Genomic DNA, 25,244 nt, shown 5'->3' on the forward strand with positions numbered 1-25,244 from the left:
TTTTTTAATCTGCTCCATTTAGGGGGTATTTGATTAAGTTTCAGCTTAGGTCATGCCTTTTGCCTCTGGTCCCTAAATTGATTACTATTTTACTGTGTTTTGATCTGTAAAGAAAATGTATTTCTGCTTTTTTACATTTATTTCTAATTTCTCAGAGGCTGAATACATGGTCAGTTTTTGTAAAAGTGCTATATGGTGCTGATAAATATGTATCTTCTTTAGAAGCTACCTTTTTCAATAGTCTGGGTGCATCTATATCCAGTTTACAGCGTCGTTCAATAACATGAATAGCCCCATCATCACTCTTAAATTCATTCACAGTGTCACTGTGTACAAACATTGGAATCAGAGGACATGTAGGAAATCTCCTTTCATAGGCCTACAAAGAGAAAAGATAAAAGGAACTAATAAAAAATGCAGTTTGGTAGATAAAACAGAAACTCAATCAACGTCAAATTTAACTCTGGAAATCTGTCAATTGCATCATACATATATATTCATTTCAGCCTTTAAAATCAAAATTTTCAATAAAGAAAAAACCTAATTATTTATGGATTCATTTGGCAGTCTGGTGAAGCCAAAAATAATGTTTTTGAATGCATAAAATAAAATTAAAAGGATTATAAAGGAAACAAATTATATTGAAATAGTTATTGAAAGAGTTCTAAAAACAAATTCATGGAGCACAAGTTAAGAATTTCTATTCTGGAACATTCTTCACTATTAAACCCCTTCCACAAGGTTTTTATTTTATACGAGTATTCTCTTACAAAAATGACCAATATGGAAGTATGCTTTTGCATGAAAATGCATATATAATCCAGATCAAATTGCTTACCATCTCTGAGAGGGGGGAGGGAAGACAGAGAGACAATTTGGATCTTATAATTTCAGAAATATATATTGAAAATTGTTATTACATGTAACTGGGAAAATGAAGTATCTTTTAATTAAAAAAACTAAGTTTTATGGATACATTTTGTCCTTATAAATACTCGCCTCATGGAATGCATAGATCTTCTGAAAAAAGAAAACACGTAAGCAGCCATATCAGGTACAGTCAGAGTGTTTGATACCTTTCTGCTATGAAGGAGGACAGGTTTCATTACCCCTTCTCCAGGAATTTCACTGCTTTTTAAAACTTCTTTTTATAGTTCTACTCATTTACATTGTTGGAATCATTGTGCATTTTTTTATCTGTTGCTTCATTATGTATCAGTTTATATAAATCTTAATGTTTCTTTTAATTCTGCTTATTCATCATTTATTATTGTATTATTCATAGTGTGCAGTGGGTTTTTTTAAAAAGCCATTCTCCAATCAATGTGCACCTACTTTGTTTGCTACCACAGAGTGGCTATGAATATTTTGGTGTGTATTTTATCTTTGTTTCTGACTTCAGCTTCCTTAAGGATATAATCCCAGTAGTCAGGAGGCCACTGAGTCAAAGAGTACAAAGTTTAATCACTTTTCTTGCATTATTATTGGTGTTCAGTTATGTCTGATTTTTTTAAACTCCATGAACCAGATCACACAACTGTTGGCTTAAGGCAAAAAAGTGATTTATCAGGGTCACACAGCTAGGGTCTGAGGTTGGATTTAAGCACTAGGCTTAGTGCTCTATCCAGTGAGCTACCTAGCTGCATAGTCAAATTCAGAATGGTTGAACCATTTCATAATTCCACCCTCAAGGCATCAGTGTGTCCATCTTTCCATCGCTCCTCTTGCTCTAACTATTCCCTCTTTTTTCACCTTTGTTAGCTTTCATTGGAATGAGGTGAAATCGCTGAATTCTTTTCTTTTACCTTTCTCTTACTATTAGTTATTTGGAATACGTTTTTATGTAATAATTTAATAGTTTGCAAATTTTTGGGAAATGGCTCTTGATGACACATGTTCACTGCCCTGACTAATTCAGATTAGACTTTAATTATTATTATTTTTTTAAAGAGGCAAGCAGGGTAAAATATCTTGCCACAATCACAAACCTAGATAAATATCTGAGGCCATATCTGAACTCAGATCTTCCTGACTCCAAGCCCAACACTTTGTCCAGTATGCTATTTCATTACCCCACCAGACCTCAATTTTATAACAGATAGTTGGTATATTATTCCACACTCCATAGTTTCTCTTCTAAATTGTTTATATTTATTTCAGTTATGCAAAAGCATGTAATTTTATACAATCAAAATTATCAATTATCTTTTAATATCACCTCTATCCCTTAGTTATGAATTCTCTAATGACAGGCATGGTTGAACAAACTATAGTACATGAATATAAAGGAATATTACTGTAAAAATTATGTATGTAATGAATATACCCCAGAAAGATCCACATGAACTGATGCTGAATGAAGTAAGCAAGCAGAGACAAGAAAATGATATACATGATGACTACAACACTGTAATTGGAAAGAACCTCACACAAAAAAAATCAAAAGTGAATGTAACAAAATTATTTTTTTACATAGAAATGAGAAGAAATGAGAAGACAACCAAAACTCATCTCTTTTACAGAGGTGGGAAGTACAGAGGTGTTACATATTGAACGTGTTTATGTTTTTAGAATTCTTCAATGTATTGCTCAGTTGCAATTTTTTTTCCTCCTTTTTAAATTTGGTCTTTAAAAAATATTCATTGTTACAGGAGATGAATCTGGGAAGGAGTAGGAAGGGACACTGGTGATAACTCTGATGCAAAAAAAAAAATGGAAGACATTAATAGGAAATCATTTTTAAAAAGAAGAATTTTCCCATAGAGCAGACAACAGCACCTCATATTTACTGCCACGTGACCTGGTTCCCAGACTTCCTGAGTTTTGCTTTTTTTCTGCTATGAGGCAGACTATCTGAAGCCTTGAAGGGTATATCAAGATAACACCTACAATGAAGTTGGGGTTTGAGAAATGAAAACGAACTATTTAAAATCACCTGCCTCTGACAGTGAATTAGTTAATACTCTGCCTAGACTCATTCCTCTTGCTCTCCTATATTCTCTCCATTCCAGACTTGTTCTGTCATTCCTATCCAGCTCTGTCTCCCTCACCTCCCACTCCAGATCTCCACATCCAGAACTTAAAGTATACCTAGTATAAGATAATACATTATATAAGATCACTGTTAGATATAAAATCAATTTTAGAAAATGTGTTGTAATCTTTCCTTCTAATTTCTATTCTCATTTCATTTAACATATCAGATGTCTCAAGGGCAAAACTAAAACTTTTGAGTATTATAACTATTAAGATTTGCTGCTAAAAGTAAACTCACTGTTTTAGATCATTATGTAGGTAATTATATGAATTTCCACCTACAGATCTACTCCCACTCTTCTTTCAAAAGAGATGGAGTTTTTTTAGCCTGTCATTTGGGACCTTGATAATGATTTTTAACCAGACTTTGAAGTATATGTAATTCTGACATATTGAAAGCTAATTCTTTGCTGTGAAGAAAACTATATTTTACTGAAGCTGTCAAGCTTGAAATTTAATGGTTTATAATGCTTCATTCAGCTAGGCAGATCTTATTAGAAGTTGCACCACTTAAAGGAACATAGTTTAAAATGGAACTGAATGTGCTCACATCCAAAATTAGGCAACTAAATACATTCAGTTCTTTACTGATCAGATTATCAGTCAGTTGCTAAAAGATAGCAGTGAAGAACAACACTGCCCTAAACCTTAATATAAGTGAGTTCCTAATGCTTGTAAATAGCTATGTATACTCTAAATGGCAATTTTAAAATAAAATGAGTAATGTTCAACACTGAACTAAGATTATTTTCAGTCTAGTCTATTTCTATTGTAATATAACAATCTTGTTTAATGGTGTTATCAAACCAAAAAATATGGGGTGACAAGTACACTGCTGAGGGCTAGAGAGGAATTGGAAGAAGAGAATACAATGTAGTATAGGATATTATTAAAGAGCTTATAGTCTACTTGGGAAGACAAAACATTTTTTGAAATCTACATATGAATAAAAGATGTAAACAGTTCAAGACAACAGAAGATAAGTTTTCTCAGAGACTAGAACAGTGATGACAAACCTATGGTACGGGTGCCAAAGATTACATGCAGCTGCCCCCTCTCCCCACCCAGTTTGTTACTACAAAGGCAGAGGGACTCAGGTGGATCTGTTCCCCTTCCAGTCTCCACCATGCCCAAGGACATTTTTTTCACATCCCCTGCCCCTCTGCCCAGCAGCCCAATGGAAGTTCACAGAGGGTAAGGTAGGCAGTCCACAGGCAGCAGAGCTGGAGGGGAGCAGAGTGCTTGGGCCACTCCCCTCCCCCTCACTCAGTGAGGACATTCCTCACTTTACCCACCCCTCTGTCCAGCAGCCCAATGGGAGCGCTTTCTCCCTCCCCTGTGTGGGGTAAAGTGGGAGGGGTAGGGCTCACCTGACACTTGGTGGTGGTGGTAGGGAGCAGTACGGAACTCAGTCTGGGGGGTGGGGTGAAGGCAGGGCCCGGCACTGTCTCTAAAAGGTTTGTCATCACTGGGCTAGAATATTATTAATTTTGAAAATGTGGTAGAGTAGAAAGATTTAGAGTTTGAGGAGTTGGTTTCAAATCCACCTGTGTGACAAATTATGAGTCTCAGTTTTCTCATTTAGAAAACAAAGGAACCTGGAAATCCCTTCTAGTTCTAAATCTATCATCCTATGAAATGAAAAAGATCATATGAAATCATAGATACCTGTCACATTAAGTTGAAATTTAGAGAAGATGGATATTTGGGGTGATATAGGGAATTCCAGGTAAATGACCAGAATTCAATCAAATGCAAACAAAAATTCATAAAAAAAAACTTAATAATGATAAGGCATTGTGTATACAAGTTGCTGGGAACATAAAGACAAAAGTGAAAGAATCCTTGCCCTTGAGGAACTTAAATTCTACTGCAGAGATAGCATATACTCAGATAAGTACATGATAATTTGAGATAGGAAACAGCACCAATAACTGGAAAATTCAAAGGAGACTTCTCTTGACTCCAGGCATTTTCTCTGGTAGTCCCCCAAGTCTGGAATGCTCTCCTCTCATCTCCAACTACTAGCTTCATTGGGTACCTTTAAGTCCCAAATAAAATCTCATCTTCTATAGGAAGTCTTTACCAATCATTCTTAATTCTAGAGCCTTCCCTCTTTTAATGACTTCCTATTAATGACTTCCAGATAAGTACATATTTGTTTGCTTGTTGTCTCTCTCATTACACATTTCCAACATTTAGCACAATTCTTGGCATTTAATTACAGTAGGCCTTTAATAAATGTTTATTGACTAACTTCAAGAGGAGAATCTGGACTGAACCATAAAGGAAGACAAGCTTTCTAAAGGGGATGAAAAAGTAAAAGTGTGCAAAGATTCAAACATGTGAGAAAGAATGGCCAGGTTGGATTAATCTAGTTTAGCTAAAATGCAGAGTGCAAAATGGGGAATACTAAGTAATGAGATCAGAAAAGTTCACAGAAGCTAGAGTTTGGAAGATCTAAAATGCCAATCTAGGGGAATTTGCATTTGAGCCTAAAAGCAATAGGAAGTCATTGAAGGTTTTTGATCAAGGCAAAAAAGGTAAGGTCTGTACTTGTGACTATATAGTGGTGTCTTGACACATGAGTTTAATTCATTCCATGGCCATGCTCATACCTAAATTTGCTCGTGTGTCAAATCCTCAACATTTCCTTCATCTCACTTGTGCTGAATGAATGAACTTGGGCTTCTCCCACAGGCAGAAGTTTGTGATTCAAATATCCACTCTTGACTTAAAGCAAAAAAATCCCAATCAATCGGGATTACTCATATCTCAAATTGCTTGTGACTTAAAGTGCTTGTGTATCAAGGTATCACTTGGTACCACAAGGAAATCAGTCAGTTTTACTTACCTATTATCCTTTGTTTCATGGACCTAATAAAAGATTGAGGATTGAGTGTCCAATATGTTCCAAGGGTTAGGGGCAGGGAGAGAGAAGAGGATAATGAGAGAAAACTGATATTAAAAAAAGAATCAATTCTTGAAAATTACTTTAGTAGTTATGGTAAAGATATATTGGAGAAATGAGGAGTAAGATGAATAAGGAAGCAATAATGGTCTAAACTAGATTCTTAGCATTTGTATAGTGAGAAGAAAAGGGATAAAGGGTTATGGAGGTAAGACAGAGAATATTTGGAAACTAACTGGATATAAAGTAAACATAAGCAAAGAAAGTTAACTCTGAGAATACAAACCTGGGTGACTAGAGGAATTAGGAAAAGCCTCCTTCAGAGGGTAGCATTTGAGCCAAGTCTTGAAGAAAGCCAGGAGTAGAAGAGACAAGGATTCAAACATTCCAGGGATACAGGAAGAGTGAAAAGCTGTGAGGCGTCATGTGCAAGGAATAAACAAGAAGGCCAGTATCATTGGATTACAGAACATATAGAGGAAAAGAGAAAGAAAGCAAGAATTAAGCACCTACTATACCATATGTCTGGCACAGTGTTAAATTAAGCACTTTACAAATATTACCTCATTTGATATGTAGAGAGGTAAAGTATAAGATGGGTAAGGAAGAGGCCAGGTGGTGAGGGGCTTTAAAAGCCAAACAATTTATGTTTGATCATAGAAGTAAAAAAAGGAGGCAATGAAAGTTGCAGAGTTGGAGGAACACGGTATATGAGTGACAGAGAGACACTGTCAGTCTTGTTAAAACACACATTTTAACAATGGAAGATCACTTTGTCAGCTGAGTGAAGGATAGATTGGAGTAGGGAGAAACTTGATCCAAGTTTATCACCACAAACCAAGCATGAAGTGATGACAGCCTGCACCAGGATGATAGCAATGTTAGTAGACAGAAAGAAAAGTATATAAGAGATATTGTGATGACAGAAATTACAAGACTTGGCAACAGACTGAATATGTGGGGTGAATGTGAGTGTAGTCAATAATACTGAGATAATAAGTGAGCTTAAATGACTAAGAAAATTGTGTCATCTCCTCCCCCCTCACCCCATCACAGACAACGAAGTTAAGAAGACAGGTATGTTTAAGGAAAAAGATCAGGAGTTAGGTATGGAATATGTTGTGTTTGCAATGTCTATGAGACATCTGATTCAAGATTTCCAAGAGGCAATTGGTGATGTGAAATATGGACACAAGAGAGTGATTGATACTGAATATAGAGATCTTGGAACCATCTACATGGAGATGTTTGAAGCCTTAGAAGCATACAAATTACCAATCAAGACAATGTAGAGGGAAAAGTGAAGAGAGACCAGGTCAGACAGCCTTTGAAACATCCAAAGTTAGTAGGTATAACCTAAAAGAAGATCCATAAAAGGAGATTTTAAAAGAGAAGTCAGAGAGAAGATCCAGGAGAGCACTATCATTAAAATCTAGAGAGGAGAGAATAGCCAGAAAAAGGAAGGATAATTATATGTCAAAGGTTGTAGAGATGATGATAAGGATCAAGATTGAGAAAAAGTCATTAGATTTGGCAATTAAGAGGTCACTGATAACTCTGGAGAGTACAGGTTCATCTGAGTGATGAGGTTGGACTCCTAACATCAGTGGGTTTAGATTCTAATGAGAGAAGGTGGAAGCATCAAGTATAGAGACAGCTTTCTCAAGTTTAGCCACAAAGAGGGAGAAAAACAGAGGGTCAGATAATAGGGTGTTTTTTAAGGATAAGGAAAGATGTGTTCTTAGGTAGCAGGGTAGAATTCCAACAAACAGAGAAAGAATAGGGATGACAGGGCAGCAATCTGATGGAGAAGATGGGATAAAACCGGCTCAAGAACACATGTAGAGGTAGAGCCTTTTGCAAGGCAAAGGGCCTCCTCTTCAAGTGAGAGGTATGAAAGAGGAGAATAGAAGACACCTTTTTTTTGTTTTTTAGTTAAGTGAAATAAGGAAGCAAAAAGGAGCTCTCAGAAAAAGGCCTCAATTTTTTCAGATGAAGATTTTAAAAGTGATGCTAGATATGAAGTGACAGCAAAATAATCGGACACTTTACCTTCTCACCCTATTTCCTACTCATAAGAGATACCTGATGCCATCAAGTAAAATTATTTTTTCCAGGAAAAAGGAAATAGGCAATAACATTACAAATCTTAGAACTGACCTAAAGTGGTAAGAGGAATTTGCTCTTCCTTAGAGGTTAGATGTAAAAATACTCATATTCTCTGGAGGTTAAATGTAAAAACACATTCAGATCCCCCTATCCTAAGTTGTTTATTTGAAATATCTGACAGAAACAGGGAATACACTGGGAGGAAGGAGAGAGAAAGAGAGAAGGGAATAGGTTTAATTTTTTTTCATATAAGTATTACATAATGTAAAAATAAATAACAATAAATAAAAATCTATAATATTAATAAATTTAAAATGAAAAATTTTAAATAATGTTTCAGATCATTTAACAGTTAAGTAGTATAGTGGCTAGATCTGGAGTCAAGAAGACCCGAGTTCAAATCTTTGCTTAAACACTAGCTATGTGACCCCTGGGCAAGTCATTGTTTCCTAATCTGTAAAATAATAAATGTCTACTTCCCTGGGCTGTTGTGAGGAAATGAAATAATGCTTATAAAGTGCTTTACAAACCCTATACTACTATATAAATGCTAGCTAGTATTATTATTCTCATTCATAAAGCAACAATATTACATTCAGTCAACTGAGAAACAACTTAGATACCTCAAACTAAGTACTATTTTGAATTGGTCAGAGCTTTACTATAATTTATACCATAAGACTTGAGTTTACTGAAAAAAATCTAAGCTATTTAAGTTTAATTTAAAAAATGCAAAATATTCAGCATACAACTGTGGTATACTTACACAAGTGGTTTCTTTTTAATAGTAAATTTAAGTAAGATCATGAAAATGAAACATTTTAGTACTAAAGTCCCCTTCAGAATAACTCCAAACTAATGTAAAACAGATAGTGAATATTCTAACATTATGACAAGTGTTTTAATTCATTTTCCAATATAGTCACAAAAAGTAATTATCAAACATATGAGTTAAATGCTATACTTAAAACAATTACTTTACTCAGTCAGTCATCTTCTGTTTAACTAGTACATTTTTTTATTTGCCAGAACCAATAAGAGATTCTAAAATCTCATCATAAATTCAAGAAGTGTCAAGATATCCTAACAGCCATTTTCCCCAAAGATTAAGAAAATCATGAATAATTAGGTTCTTTAGATCTTTCTCAAATACAAAATTAAATTATGAATACTTCAAACTAAAAATTAATTTAACACTTTCCAAATAACTTTTTCAAATCTTCTAAAAAAGTAATTAAACAAAATGGTTTGATCTACTTAAAGAAAGATTCTATAACTAAGAGGTAAAGGATATCTAACAGCATTATCTTAAACAAAAAAGTAAGCTAATCAGAGAACTTTAAAAGTTTCTATTCCAGAGCTTCTCTAAAATGTGACTAACGAAGATATTTTGGAAGGCATCATTGCAAAAAATAGATTGTATGTGCAGTTCATATAAAATGCATTGAAATGCCAGTAATAATCATAATATTTCACATTTCCATTATCAGAAAAGCTTTAAGACATTCTTTTTAGCCACACAAAAATCAAGATTCATCATTTACCAGAAAATAACATCACTTGTTTTATAAATTACAGATTTTATTATAACTACTATCATCACAGTCTGTGGCTACTTTGATAAAAAATCATAAGGTATAATGTATTAACCAACACTAGAAGAGTAGGGAGTGCTCATCTCTGAATCAGAAATATAATCTCAACATCTACCTTTGGATGTGTAACCCTGGGTGAGTCACTTTAATCTTTCAGTATTCTAGGGAACTTTCAAGACTAACTTGCAGGGGCAGCTAGGTGGTACAGTGGATGAAGCCAGGTCTAGAAACAGGAGATCTTGGGTTCAAAAATGGCTACAGACACTTCCTAGCTGGGTAACCAAGAGCAAGTCACATAACTCACATGGCCTAACCCTTACCACTCTTCTGCCTTGGAACCAATACAAAGTACTGATTCTAAGATGGAAGGTATGGGTTTAAAAAAAATCTACACAAGAGAAAAGGAGCAAGCAATACTAAGAAAACAAATATATTACAGATCCTCTAAGTACCTGCACTTCAATTCAAACTGAAATTTGAACATAGCAGTTAACTGAAAAACATATGAACATCATGATTTAGATTCAAATGTAGAGAAGAAAATTCACAGCACTTAAAAAACATTCTTTTGCTTAAAATTGTCTAAATTTGGTATATTGGACTTCTGATTAAGAGATTAATTGAAAAAGTAATATAGGGTTTTCTTCTACATACACTCAAAGATCTAAAAAAACACCAGAAATAAAAAAGATATAAATAAACAAAGAAGTAAAAAAGAAATAAATTTCCTTCATCTAACTTAAGTACAATAAAAAAAGATAGCTAAATGTCCACAGGAATTGGGAGAAAGGATCTGTCAGAGAAGCCAAAAGGAGCTCTAGTAAACAGGATGGAAGTCTAGCAGCACTTTGACTAGGGATAGTTAGGTACTCATGAAACCCAAAGAGATTTGAATAGGGTCCCTACTAGGAGATATTGGAGGGCTGCTTCCTTCTGAACATTTCAGGGATTATCAGAAGCCATCAGAACCCTGACTAGGAGTCTGTGGGGTTTAGAAGTAGGGATAGGTATCTCGCAACCTATACCAAGATAAGTTTTAGATATGAAGCTATAGCTCTTGATCAGTTAGCAGCCATCAACATCAAGGCAAGACTTCACTAGAAAAAAAAATTATGAAATTCTGATGGCTCAGATAATAGCATGTTTTAGCAATAAAGTATTTTTAACTAAGGCATGTACATTAATTTCTAGGCATAATACTGTTGCACACTTAATAGACTACAGTATAATACAAACATAACTTTAATATGCATTAAGAACTAAAAAATTTGTGTGCCTTACTTCATTGCAATGGTCTGGAACCAAAATGACAACATTTCTGAGACATACATTTATTTATCATGGGCTCAACTAAGAAAGTCAAGACCACTCCCTTCCCAGACAGAGTAAAGATGAATATACACAGCTATCATTTAAAAATCGTTGAACAAAATAACATGGCAGAAAGTGGATAAGAAGCCTAGGGATTATGTTAGTTTTGGTCTGCCTTCTGCCTCTTATTTTAGTTATATGTCCTTGGGCAAATTGCTCAAGTCAAGCCAACAAGCATTTGTTAAGTACTATAAGCTAGGTACTACATACTAAGTGAGTTCTGGAAAGATCAACTCTGATGATAATCATCTAGTAGCCCAAATGCCAAAAGAATGTTTATCTAAAATTTAGGACTATTTTATGGGAACTCACAATACAAGGCAAGCAAGCACTTACATGGAGGTCAGAAGAAGTGGCATAAGAACACTAAAGGTTTCTCTGAAGAACTTTAGTATCCACTGGAGACACAGGAGATACTGGCACAGGACCACCCAGTATGGCATGCCCCCATCAAAGAAGGCACTGTACTCCACAAGCAAAGAAGAATCCTAGTAGCACAAAGGAAAGGCAAAACACACAAATATAGAGACATCTTCATCCCAACTGTTGAAACAGATTATTTGTGCCTGACCTGTGGCAGAGCTTTCTAAACTCATACTGGACTAGTAAGTCACAGTTAAACATTCTGTACCCTCATCACAACATCATGATGCTTGGTCCATTTCCAAAACAAAGGATGAAAAACAACTAAATGATGGAGATACAAATACAATCAGAAATATAGATAACTCCATCCTTCAAAAAGTTTATATTTTAACAGAAGACAACACACAAAACTAGAAGATAACACAAATGGGAAGTAGAGGTTAGGTGTGTGGAGGTTCAATCCCAGAGCACTATAAAGTCCCAAAGAACAGAGAGAACAACCCTGAGAGGAATGAAAACATGGCTGACCTGAGGGTCATTCTTAAAAATGTAGATTCTGAGATGTGCTACTGAGGGCAGGGGCAGAGGGTACTTGCATATGTGAAGTTAAGGGATGGGGTGAAGTTCCAGGTCCAAGGTTTCACTTTGTTCTATCTGTCAGACTTAATCAGTGATGGTCCAAAGAGGTTAAAGATAAAGGGTAAAAGTCCATATATACAAAAATATTTATAGCAACACTTTTTGATATAGTACAGAACCAGAAATAAAGTTTAATCTGATGCCTCAAGGCAATCAATTAAAGAATGGCTGAACTAATTATAGTCTCTGAATGCAATGGAATATTATTGTATTGTAAGAACTCATAAAAAGTCAGAAAAATCTGGGAGAACTTACATGAACCAATGCAATATAAAATGAACAAATATGAAATATAAGAACTCTGATCAACACAGTAACCAACGTTACTGTTTTGCCTAACTATACAATGGAAAGAACCAGGGAAAACTAAAACAAAGAATGAATATCAATCAGTATCATCAATGAATACTGCTTCAAAAATTTAAAATAAAATCCTGGCAAAATGACTACAGTAATATTAGGTTGAATTTATACCAGAAAAGCAACAGGGGTAACGGTTAAACATTATCAAAACAATTAGCAAATGTCTATATTTAAAACAAAAACTGACCATCATCCTGTGCCCCTTCCCCATCCCTTCCTGGGCAACCTCAAGGTGCACTTGGCCACGGTGGCCATCCTGCACTACCCCTTAAGGACCACTCACTGTGTAAAAATGGAGTTTTGAATCCCAGACTTCAATCCCCAGAAGTCCTTGGCACTTCCCAGAATTCCCTATAATCTCACCTGAGTCCTCACCTGAGTGCAAGAACACAATTTAGTATTTAAAGGGCTCTCTGCCTCCCAAGAGTCTCTCTTCTTCTGCTTCTAAGCACACACTTCTCTCTACCTGGCAGGCAAGATATAGTGAGTAGGTTGTGAATGGGCTAATGTGCCCTAGGCATGTGCTTTTCTTATTTTGTATTTCTTTATCCTTGACTTCTAATAATCTTTAATAAACCTCTAAAAATATAATACTATCAGTAGAGACTAAATTTAACTTTTACAACTGGAGCATGGCAATCTGGTCTCAGTCTATACCTAACTGACGTCCCTCCTCTACCCTGCCATCTACACACTATGCAACCAGGACATGCAAGGGGTCCTGCGCTGGGAGCTGGGCTGCTGGCTCCTCAGATCAGAGCTTCTGGCCTGAAGAGATGAAGGTCTCAAACTGTGTGCTGCCCTGTGGTCTCACCAGAGGGTGACTCCTCATGCAAGGTCTCCCTGTCCATCAATCAGCAAACAGTCATTAAGCTTCTATATTCATTTGCCAGGCAGTGCTGGGGGAACAAAGAACTTGGAGGCAGTTCCAAACCTGAGAAGCTCCCAGTCTAATGGGGGAAAGATGACTGATTGTGTACAAATAAGCTGTGAACAGGATAACTTGGAAATAATCAACAGAGGAAAGGCACTAGCATTCATGGAAATCAGGAAAGGCTTCCTGTAGAAGATATGGACTGGAGGGGAAGATTAATGGGAAGATGCATTAACTGAGGATGATGGTCAGCAGCAAAATAGACTTCTCAGAAGTGATGGAGAGAAACTGAGAGACACAGAGAGGATAAACAGAAGAAAACAGGATGAAGAGAAATAGACAGTTAACAATCATAACTGTGAATATGAATGGGATGAACTCACCCATAAAATGGAAGCAGATAGCAGAATGGATTAGAAACCAGAATCCAACAATGTGCTGTTTACAAAAAGAGACACTTGAAACAGAAAAACACACAAAGTTAAAATAAAGAGATGGAGCAGAATCTATTATGCTTTGGTAGAAGTAAAAGAGGCAGAGGTAGCAATTGTGATCTCAGACAAGTAAAGCAAAAATAATTAAGAGAATCAGGGAAATCACATTTAACTAAAAGATACCATAGACAATGAAATAATATGAAATTTTTTACAGCAAATTTCTCAATAAAAGTCTCATTTCTCAACTATATAGGGAACTGAGTCATATGCATAAAAATATGAGCCATCCTCCAATTGATAAATGGTCCAAGGAGAGAAACAGGCAGTTTTCAGATCAATTACTGATTAGAGAAATGCACATCAAAATATTTCTGAGATACCACCTCACACTTATCAGAAATGAAAAATCCTGGAGAGGATGAGGGAAAATAGGTACATTACTGAGCTTCTGGTTATAGTAGTGAAATGGTCCAACTATTAGGTAGAACAATCTGGAACTATACCCTATGGGTGCATACTCTGACCCAGCAATACCATTAGTAGGTCTGTATCCCAAAGAGATTAAAGAAAAAGGAAAAGGACCTATTTCTACAACCCCTCCCCCACCAACCTACCTGTACCAGAGTCAGAGCAAGGGCCAATACAATCTCTAAATTCTGGGGACTGGCAGAGGGCACCACAGACTTACCTCAAGGGCAGTGCAAGCTCTTGGCAGTGAGACTTGGGACCTGAGGCTGAAGAGCATGGAGTGCAAGGCTCAGGCATGGAGACAAAGGTAGACCTGGGTTGGCAACAACAGACTCAACAGAGACTGGAAAAATAGCCTCAGAGAAAAACTCTTTGAAGTTCATGACACCAAGATCTGCCTGCCCACCTCACCCAGACTATGGCTGGGAAGCCAAGATAATACAAACAAAAAAATGAACACAGCAATGGCCACCAATACGAAGGAGCCATTACCCACAAACGCCAAAAGAAACTGCAATCAAAAAAAATCTTTGAATTTGGATAACTTCTATGGAGAAAAATAGCATAGTTCAGAAGTGACAGCAGAGAGCGACAAACAAGCAAACACATCTAAACTTTCCAAAAAAAATGGAAATTGGTCACAAACTCTCAAGGAACTCAGAAAGAAGTTCAAGTAAGAAAGATTGAAGAAAAATGGGAAAAGCGGGAAAATAGAAATGAAAGTAATTCAAAAAAGAAAATAACAGTTTAAAAGACAGAATCTCTCACTTGGAAAAAGAAGCACAGAAATCCCATGAAGCAATAAGAAAATTGGAGACCAGTGTTAATCTGCTGGGAGCCATGCAGGATAGACCAAATTGAAAAGAAAATCAAAAGATCATGGCTGAAAACCGGTCTTTAATGACTAAAATTTGGCAAGTAAAAGCTAATGATTTCACAAGACAAAAAGAATTAATAAAGCAAAGTCAAAAGAATGACAAAATAGAAGGAAGCATGAAATATCTCATTGAAATGCTACTGACCTAGAAAACAGATACAGGAGAGACAATTTGAGAACCATTGGTTTATCTGAAAAGCTGTAAAAAAAATGGAAGCCTTGACATCATATTACGAGCAATTACCCAAGAAAACTACCCTGATATTCTTGACAAGAGGGCAAAATAGACATTGAACAAGTACATAGATCACCCTGTACATTAAATCCTCAAAAGACAACCCAGAGGAATGTAATTGCCAAATTCAAGAACTCCCAAGGCAAAGAGAATATACTGCAAGCTGCCAGAAAGAGACAATTCAAATATCAAGGAGCCCCAGTCAGGATTACACAGGATTTGGCAGCCTCCAAACTAAAGGACCGCAAGGTTAGGAATATGCCATTCAGGAAGGCAAGAGAATTAGGTCTACAACCAAGAAAAACCTACTCATCAAAACAGATTATAAACTTCGAAGGGAAGTATGGGTTTTTAACAAAATAGAAGATTTCCAAGCATTCCAAAAGAAAAGACGAGAACTAAATGGAAATTTTGATGTCCAAATACAAAATTCAAGAGAAACATAAAAAGCTAAACAAGAAAGAGGGAAAATAATTATGAGGGGTTCAGGAAGGTCAAATTGTTCCTATTCGTATATGGAAAAATGATATTTGTAACTCTCAAAATTTCTTTTCACTGCTGGAAGACAGTGTGAGAGAGATTAGGTTTGGATCAACACCTCAACACCCTACACCAAGATAAACTCAGAATGGGTGAACAACTTGAACTTAAAGAAGAATAAGTAAATTCGGTGAACACAGAATAGTATACATGTCACACCTATGGGAAGGGAAAGCTTTTAAAACCAAGCAAGACGTAGAAAGAGTCACAAAATATAAAATAAATAATTTTGACTACATCAAATTAAAAAGATTTTGTACAAAAAAAAACAAACCCAATGTAACTAAAATCAGAAGGGAAGGCAACAAATTGGGAAACAATATTCATAACAAAAACCTCTGACAAAGGTCTAATTACTCAAATTTATAAAGAGCTAAATCAATTGTACAAAAAATCAAGCCATTCTCCAATTGATAAATGGGCAAGGGATATGGATAGGCAGTTCTCAGATAAAGAAATCAAAACTATTAATAAGCACATGAAAAAATGTTCTAAATCTCTTATAATTAGAGAGATGCAAATCAAAACAACTCTGAGGTACCACCTCACACCTAGCAGATTGGCTAACACGACAGCTATGTAATGAATGCTGGAGGGGATGTGGCAAAGTCGGGACATTAATTCATTGCTGGTGGAGTTCTGAATTGATCCAACCATTCTGGAGAGCAATTTGGAACTATGCCCAAAGGGCACTAAAAGACTGCCTACCTTTTGACCCAGTCATAGTATTGCTGGGTTTATACCCCAAAGAGATAATAAGGAAAAAGACTTGTACAAGAATATTCATAGCTGCATTCTTTGTGATGGCAAAAAACTGGAAAATGAGGGGATGTCCTTCAATTGGGGAATGGCTGAACAAATCGTGGTATATATATATGGAATACTATTGTACTCAAAGGGATAATAAAGTGGAGGAATTCCATGGGGACCGGAACAACCTCCAGGAAGTGATGCGGAGCGAAAGGAGCAGAACCAGGAGAACATTGTATACAGGGACTGATACACTGTGGTACAGTCGAAGGTGATGGATTTCTCCATTAGTGTCAATGCAATGTCCCTGAACAATCTGCAGGGATCTATGAGAAAAAAACACTATCCACAAGCAGAGGAAAAACTGTGGGAGTAAAAACACCGAGGAAAGGCAACTGCTTGACAACAGAGGCTGAGGGGATATGATTGGGGAAGTAGACTCTAAATGAACATCCTAGTGCAAATACCAACAACATGGAAATGGGTTCGGATCAAGGACACATGTGATACCTAGTGGAATTGCGCATCGGCTATGGGAGGGGTGGCAGGAGAGGAGGGAGGAAAAGAAAATGATTTTTGCATCCAATGAATAATGTTTGAAATTGACCAAATAAAAATAATGTTAAAAGTTTTAAAAAAAATTCTTTTTACTGCAACAGAAAAAACCTTTGAACTTGGATAGAATTATTCATAGGCAGAGCCTGGGGTACTAAGTGGTTTAAGATGCTATGCAAAAAGGGGGGGGGGTAGTAGAAGAAGGCACCAAGAGAAACTTGAAGGAAGAATAAAAATAGGATAAATTATATCACATAAAGAGGCACATGGGAGGGGGGAGGAGAAGACTACTATTATGAGGAGAGGAAGAGTGTGGTAATAGGTAATACTTAAACCTTACTCTCAGTGGAATCAGTTCTGAAAGGGAAGAGCAGATAGATCTATTGGGGTATAGAATTCTTTCCTATCCTACAGGGAACTTGAGAGGGAAAATCCAAGGGGGGGAAGTGGGACAGGAGTATCAAAAGGGAGGAAAAAAGAAGGGGGAGGGGGAATTTAATAGACCTTACAGAAAAATAAAAAGGGGAATAAGAAGGGGGGGGAGGAAAGTAAAATAAGGGTGGGCAATAGGGGGACTGAGCAAAAGCAAAACACTAGTGTAGAAGGAAATAATGAAAGAAGAAAGGGCAGGACTAAAAGAAGAAACCAAAATGATGGGGGAAACACAGGTACTAATCATGACTCTGAATGTGAATGGGATGAACTCACCCAAAAAATGGAAGCAGATAGTAGAGTGGATTAGAAACCAAAATCATACAGGCAGGGTAAAGGTAAGATGCTGGAGCAAAATTTATTAGACATCAACTGAGAAAAAGAAGATAGGAGTCACAATCATGATATCTGACAAAGCCAAAGTAAAAATAGATCACATTAAAAGAGATAGGAGGGGGCAGCTGGGTGGCTCAGTGGATTGAGAGCCAGGCCTAGAGATGGGAGGTCCTAGGTTCAAATCTGGCCTCAGACACTTCCCAGCTGTGTGACCCTGGGCAAGTCACTTGATCCCCATTGCCTAGTCCTTACCACTCTTCTGCCTTGGAGCCAATACACAGTATTGACTCCAAGACGGAAGGTAAGGGTTAAAAAATAAAATAAAATAAAATAAAATAAAAGAGATAGGAAAGGTAATTATATCCTGATAAAAGGGAGTATGGACAATAAGGAAATATCAATACTCAACATGTATGCACCAAATGGATAGCATCCAAATTTCTAAAGGAGAAACTACTGGAGCTCAAGGAAGAAATAGATAGTAAAACAATACTAGTGGGAGACCTGAACCTTCCTCTCTCAGATCTAAATAAATAAATAAGATAGGTAAGAGATGTGAATGAAATCTTAGAAAAATTAGAGTTAATAGATATATGGAGAAAAATAAATAGGGACAAAAAGGAATACACCTTCATTTCAGCAGCACATGGTACTTTCACAAAGACTGACCATGTACTAGGGCATAAAAACATGGCAAACAAGTGCAAAAGAGCAGAAATAATAAATGAAACCTTTTCAAATTACAATGCAATAAAAATTATCATTAAGTTACATGGAGAGGCAAATCAAAATTAATTGGAAATTAAATAATATGATTCTCCAAAATTGGTTGGTTAAAGAAGAAATCATATAAACAATTAATAATTTCACTGAAGAGAATGACAATGAGGAGACACCATATCAAAATCTATGGGTTGTGGCCAAAGCAGTATTTAAGGGGAAATTTATATCCCTGAGTGCATATATCAATAAATCAGAGAGGGAAGAGGTCAATGAACTGGGCGTGTAAATTAAAAAATTTGAAGAACAAAAAATTAAAAATCCCAGATAAAAACTAAATTGGAAATCTTAAAAATCAAAGGAGAAATTAATAAAATTGAAAGTCAAAGAGCTAATAAATAAGACTAGGAGCTGGTACTTAAAAAAAAACAAATAAAATAAAGCACTGGTTAATCTAATAAAAAAAAGAAAATCAAATTAACAGTTCAAAGATGTAAAGGGCAACCTCACCTCTAATGAAGAGGAAATTAAGGTAATTATTAAGAACTATTTTGCCCAATTATATGGCAATAAATATGGCAATCTAGGTGAAATGGATGAATATTTACAAAATTATAAATTGCCTAGACTAACAGAAGAGGAAATAGAATACTTAAAAAATCCCATATCAGAAAAAGAAATCAAACAAACCATCAAAGAACTCTCTAAGAAAAAGTCCCTAGGGTCAGATGGATTCACAAGTGAATTCTATCAAATATTTAAAGAACAACCAATGCCAATACTATACAAACTACTTGATGAAATAAGCAAAGAAAGAGTTTTACCAAATTCCTTTTATGACACAAATATGGTACTGATTCCAAAGCCAGGTAGACCAAAAACAGAGAAAGAAAACCAATCTCCTTAATGAACACAGATGCAAAAATCTTAAATAGAATGCTAGCAAAAAGACTCCAGCAAGTGACCACGAGGATTATCCATTATGATCAGGTGATATTTTTATCAGAAATGCAAGATTAATATTAGGAAAACCATCCACACAATTGACCATATCAACAAGCAATCCAACAGAAATCACATGAATATCTCAATACATGCAGAAAAAGCCTCTGACAAAATATAACAACCAATCTATTGAAATACCAGAAAGTATAGGAATACTAAAAATAATAATCAGTATATCTCTAAAACCATCAGCAAGTATCATCTGCAATGGGGATAAGTTAGAAGCCTTCCCAATAAGATCAGGAGTGAAGCAAGGATGCCCATTATCACCTCTATTATTTAACATTGTACTAGAAACACTAGCAGTAGCAATTAGAGAAAAAAAGAAATGGAAGGGATTATAATAGGCAATGAGGAAACTGAACTATCACTCTTTGCAAATGAAATGATATGATGGTCTTCTTAAAGAATTCTAGATAATCAACTAAAAATCTAGTGGAAACAATCAACAACTTTAGCAAAGTTGCAGGATACAAAATAAACTCACACAAATCATCAGCATTTCTATAAATTTCCAACACAACTCAGCAGCAAGAGTTAGAAAGAGAAATTCCATTTAAAATCACCCTAGACAATATAAAGTATTTAGGAATCTATTTGTCAGGACAAACACAGGAATTATATGAATACAACTACAAAACACTTTCCACACAATTAAAACTAGATCTAAATAATTAGAAAAACATTAATTCCTTATGGATAGGATGAGCTAACATAATAAAAATGAAAATCCTACCCAAATTAATTTATTTATTCAGTACCATACCTATCAAACTATCAAGAAACTTTTTTTTATTGAATTAGAAAAAAATTATAACAAAGTTCATTTGAAAGAATAAAAGATCAAGAATATCAAGGGAAATGATGAAAAAAATGTGAAGGATGGGAGCCTAACAGTACCAGATCTTAAACTGTACTATAAAGCAGTGGTCATCAAAACAATTTGGTTTGAGACTGGCTAGAGACAGAAGGGAGGATCAATGGAATAAACTTGGGGTAAATGTCCTCAGCAAGATAATATACAATAAGTCCAAAGATCCAAGTTTTTGGGACAACCCACTGTTTGACAAAAACTTTTGGGAAGATTGGAAAACAGTGTGGGAGAGATTAGGTCTAGATCAACATCTCACACCCTCTACCAAGATAAATTCAGAATGGGTAAATGACTTAAGTATACAGAAGGAAACTATAAGTAAATTAAATGAACATAGAATAGTATGCCTGTCAAATCTATGGGAAAGAATTTAAGATCAAGCAAGAAATAGAGAATATTATAAAATGTAAAATGAATCATTTTGATTACATTAAATTAAAAAGGTTTTGTACAAACAAAACCAATGTAAATAAAAGTAGAAGGGAAGCAACAAATTGGGGGAAAATATAATCAAAACCTCTGACAAAGGTCCAATTTCTCAAATATATAAGGAACTTAATTGTACAAAAAATTTAGAGATTCACCAAAGTGAATAGGCAGTTTTCAAATAAAGAAATAAAAACTAACAAACACATGAAAAAGTGTTCTAAATCTCTTATAATTAGAGAAATGCAAATCAAAACAACTCTGAGGTACCATTTCATACCTAGCAGATTGGAAAATAATAAATGTTATGGTTATCTAAACCATAACTTATTATCTTTTCCTCCAAAATTGTCATCTTCTTTAAATCCAAGTCATTGAAGTCATCAAGGATTTAGGTATAATTTGATGTCTTATTGAGTTCTTCATAGAATTTCTCTAACTACTCATCCTCTGCAAAAGATATCAATCCCCCAAACTAATACTATCTTTAGAGTTATCTTTTTTTTTGTCAAATACTTATCAAAAATAGATGTAATTTGTTGCAAACTAGTCCTAGACAGCAAAATCTGGGCTTAAGACTGTAAACCTTAAAATTTCTTAGACTTATAAATGTTGGAAATTTCACCATTGGGAAATTTCATACTTGAAAAATTTCCTACTGATAGTCTATTGGAATGTGAACCCCCCTTGGCATTGGAGGGTCCTTCTCCTCCCTACTTAAGATTACTTTAGGACAGAAACCTTTTGCTGAACAATGGAAAGGGCTTTGACCTATGCTTAAGCATAGAACAGGAAGTTCTTTGACTCATGATTGATTTTGGAATTGATACAATAGAGATACTTGGAATGACAGAACCAGGTCTTGGAACTTCCAATCTCCACCCTACTCAGGGTAACAGGATTTAGGAAAGGCTGCAGCAAAGGATCAAGATTTAATTATTTGAGAATATGACCTTCAACAGACATGTGCAAAGCCACAGATCTCTGGGCGGTCCTGGGTTAAGCTAGAGCCACCATTGGCACAGGGAAGACATGGACAGTGATTGGTAGATGTGAGAACTGAGGGGAGGGAACTTGGATGGTTTCCTTAAAGATAGTGGGGTCTGAGGACTAGGTGGTTGGAGAGGTTTTGCTCTGAGAGGTTGTGCTCTGAGAAGCTTGCTCTGAAGGAAGCTGGAGGTGGAGGCCGCTGAGTCTGTTTCTCCATTTTGGTCACGTGAGTGATAGGGACTGATCTCTTTTCTTTGCCTCAGCTATCTAAGGGCTTGGGCCTTCTGGCCCAGCCTAAACAGAGGGGGTATTTAAGCCCTATTCCTCTCCCTCTCCCTCTCCCTCTCTCTCTGTCTCTCTCCCTTTCCCTCTCCCTCTCCCTCTCTCTCTCCCTCTCCCTCCCTCTCTAATACCTTTCTTCCTCCTGTTTGTAATTAAAAACTCCATAAAAGGTTGACTGCTGACTTGAGTTTCATTTAGGAATTACATAGCTGAATTCCTTGGCGACCTTAAATTAATATATATCAGTCTTTTAAAGTGATTTCCTTGTCACAAGACTCATCACTGAACATATTTACTTATTCATCATGTTATAGAAGACACATATATTTTTTAAAAGACCATAAAGAAAATAAAGGGGGAAATGGTTTGCTTTGATCTTCACTGAGAATCCCTCAGGGTTTTTCTCTGGAGATGAATTGCATTTTTTTTATCTTGAGTCCTTTGGAGTTGTATTGCTAAAAAGAGCTAAGCCATTCATAGTGGATCATTGTATAATACTGCTGTTACTGTGTAAAATGTTCTTTTGGTTCTCTCACTTCATTTTACATCAGTTCATGCAGGTCTTTCCGAGTTTTTCTGAAATCATCCTGCCCATCATTTCTTATAGCACAATAGTATTCCCTTACAATCATACTACAACTGGTTCAGCCATTCTCCCGTTGATGGACATTCCTTCAATTTCCAATTCTTTGCTACCATAAAAAGAGCTGCTGTAAATATGTTCATACAAATAGTCCTTCCCCTTCTCTTTTTAAGAAAAAAAATCTCTTTGAGATACAGACCTAGTACTGTTATTGTTCTGGTAACCCTATAAAGTTACAAATCGAAGAATTGTTATTAATCTGTATTTAGCTATGTGTCCTAGCTATGTATCCTAGTGTCCTAGCTATGTGACTGGGCAAGTAATATAACCTCAATTGCTTAGCCTTTACCACTCTTTTGCCTTAGAACTATCACATGATATTGATTCCAAGATAGAAGTAAGAGTTTTTTTTTTTAAATGTGCATTGGTAGAGGGAGGTTCCTCACTGGTAACTGCTTATATAAATGATATCACCAATCTGAACCAAATATGCCACAAACAATTCAAGACAAGATGATTTGGTGTTCAATAAAATAATTTCTTATTGTTACTGTGACTAATTAGTTACTGGAGTAAGATTTTTGTGGAAATTTTTTTTTATATGGAAAATTTCAGGGACCTGAGTATAGTCTATATACCATGTTGAAAAATCCAGAAATGAATGTGCAAGAAAAGGTGTTAAGGAAGGGTTTTTCTAAAGAATAAAATTCAAATTATTCATGTGAAATGATAAAAGGAATACAAATTTCATGCTTCCAGCTCAAAAAAGACTAGAACATAAATTTCACTTGCTCAATAAGCTAGCTAACAGTGTAACAAATAGGAATTGTCTCAAAGTATAAAAAAATTAGTGACCACTAGATGGTCGGCTAGTACTATTCCAACAATCTCAGTAGATGCTCTATTAACACTGCAGTGTCAACATGTACCAGTTTTCCTATCCATGAATGATGAGACACTGCTAATAGAAATATTTAAATAGGCCAAATAATTTTTTTTAAATTCACTCAGTATCTATATTAAATACTTTGAAAAAGTACATTCTTCTGAAATGTCTATTCACTAAAATAAGAAATTACTCTTTTTCTGAAGAAGGAATAAAATAAGGCACAGATCTCATGAGAGGTTCTGGTGAGCAAAACATTTTAATTACCTTAGTACAGAACCATGATATTAATTAAAACTTTAAGTTTCCCTTTGCTTCTCTTCAAGGGAAGACAGTGGCAGAAGAAAAAGTTATAAATTAATATCTTAGTCAAAATCAACTTTAATAGTTTACAGACTTAATTAAGTCAAATTGAATTGAATCAATTTAGCTTATGCTATTTTCTCTTCTGGCTAGCTGCTACTACTTTTTCCCTACTACTTTTTCCCTACAGAAGTCCCTGCCTAAGTCCATGGACCCAAGCAGCTTTAGAGCTACTACCTTGGGGCTAGACTACTTTTTTGGTGAGATCTCACTTATCCAGCTAGCTCTGCAAAAGACAGTGGTCTTTTATTTACTAGCTGTACTGATTGTATTTCCTGATATGGACCACCACCTGCTCTAGGAACTTTACTTGCATTTTATTTATTTTTACCAATTACATGAAACAAATTTCCACTCAAGTTTTCCTAAGTTATATGATTGAACTTACCTCTTTTCTGCCTTCATGATCTGGGTTATACATGTATTATCGTGCAAAACATTTCCATACTGTTCATTCTTGTGAGTTAATCTTATAAAATCAAAACATAAACACAAATAAACAGATGAAAAATCATATGCAAGATCAAACGGTCCTTTCTCTAGAGGTGGATAGTATTCTTTGTCCTAAGTCCCTCAGAATGGTCCTGGATCTAAGTCTATCAGCTGATTATTCCACAATACTGCCGTTACTATGTTCAATGTTTTCCAATTCTGGTTATTTTACTCTGCCTAAGTCCATGAAGGTCTTGCCAGCTCTTTCTGAAATCATCCTGTTTATCATTCCTCACAGCACAACAGTATTCCATCGTCATCATGTAATACAATTTGTTTGTTAGCCATTCCCCAACTGATGGACATCTCTTCAATTTCCAATTCTTTGCCACCACAAAAAGTCGCTTTAGGAACTTGAATCAAATCATTACAACCATAGCTTCAGGAAAGGTTATATCAACTGACTACCTCATTGTTACATTTACCATTTCTCTGACTTTTAAGTCCAAAATACTTTTCCCTAGCCACTGCTCCTCTACTTGTGCTGTCTCTAGCTACTGAGAACAGGAATTATCTTATTTTTATATTTATATAACCTATATTTGGAGCAGCTAGTTGGTCTAATGGATAAAATGCCAGTCCTGGAGGCAGGAAATTCATCTTCTTGCATTCAAATCTAGCCTCGGGACCTTACTAGCTGTGTGATCCTGAGAAAATCACTTAGCCCTGTTTGCCTCAATTTCTTCAGCTGTAAAATGAGCTGGAAAAGGGAATGGCAAATCTTCACCA

The 25,244-nt window shown here is 35.7% G+C and overlaps 1 protein-coding gene across 8 annotated transcripts in view; it reads right to left on the reverse strand.

Annotated features, from left to right (window-relative positions):
• The window catches only part of SEC14L1 (SEC14 like lipid binding 1), an 81,883-nt gene that overhangs the window by 37,707 nt on the left and 18,932 nt on the right, over positions 1–25,244 (reverse strand). For 6 of the 8 annotated variants that reach the window (XR_008915859.1, XM_007482964.3, XM_016430748.2 and 3 more), the window contains exon 3: positions 230–379. Coding sequence is in view for 7 of the 8 variants with exons in the window: in XM_007482964.3 (XP_007483026.1) it covers positions 230–379 (150 nt within the window). In the remaining variant the exon portion in view is untranslated. Of the gene's footprint in view, positions 1–229; positions 380–11,358; positions 11,511–24,411; positions 24,493–25,244 lie in introns of all 8 variants that reach the window. The other 2 variants (XM_007482969.2, XM_056814237.1) reach the window with 2 other exon arrangements.

The sequence above is a fragment of the Monodelphis domestica genome, chromosome 2, assembly GCF_027887165.1.
Source record: "Monodelphis domestica isolate mMonDom1 chromosome 2, mMonDom1.pri, whole genome shotgun sequence".
In the NCBI taxonomy this organism is placed as follows: domain Eukaryota; kingdom Metazoa; phylum Chordata; class Mammalia; order Didelphimorphia; family Didelphidae; genus Monodelphis; species Monodelphis domestica.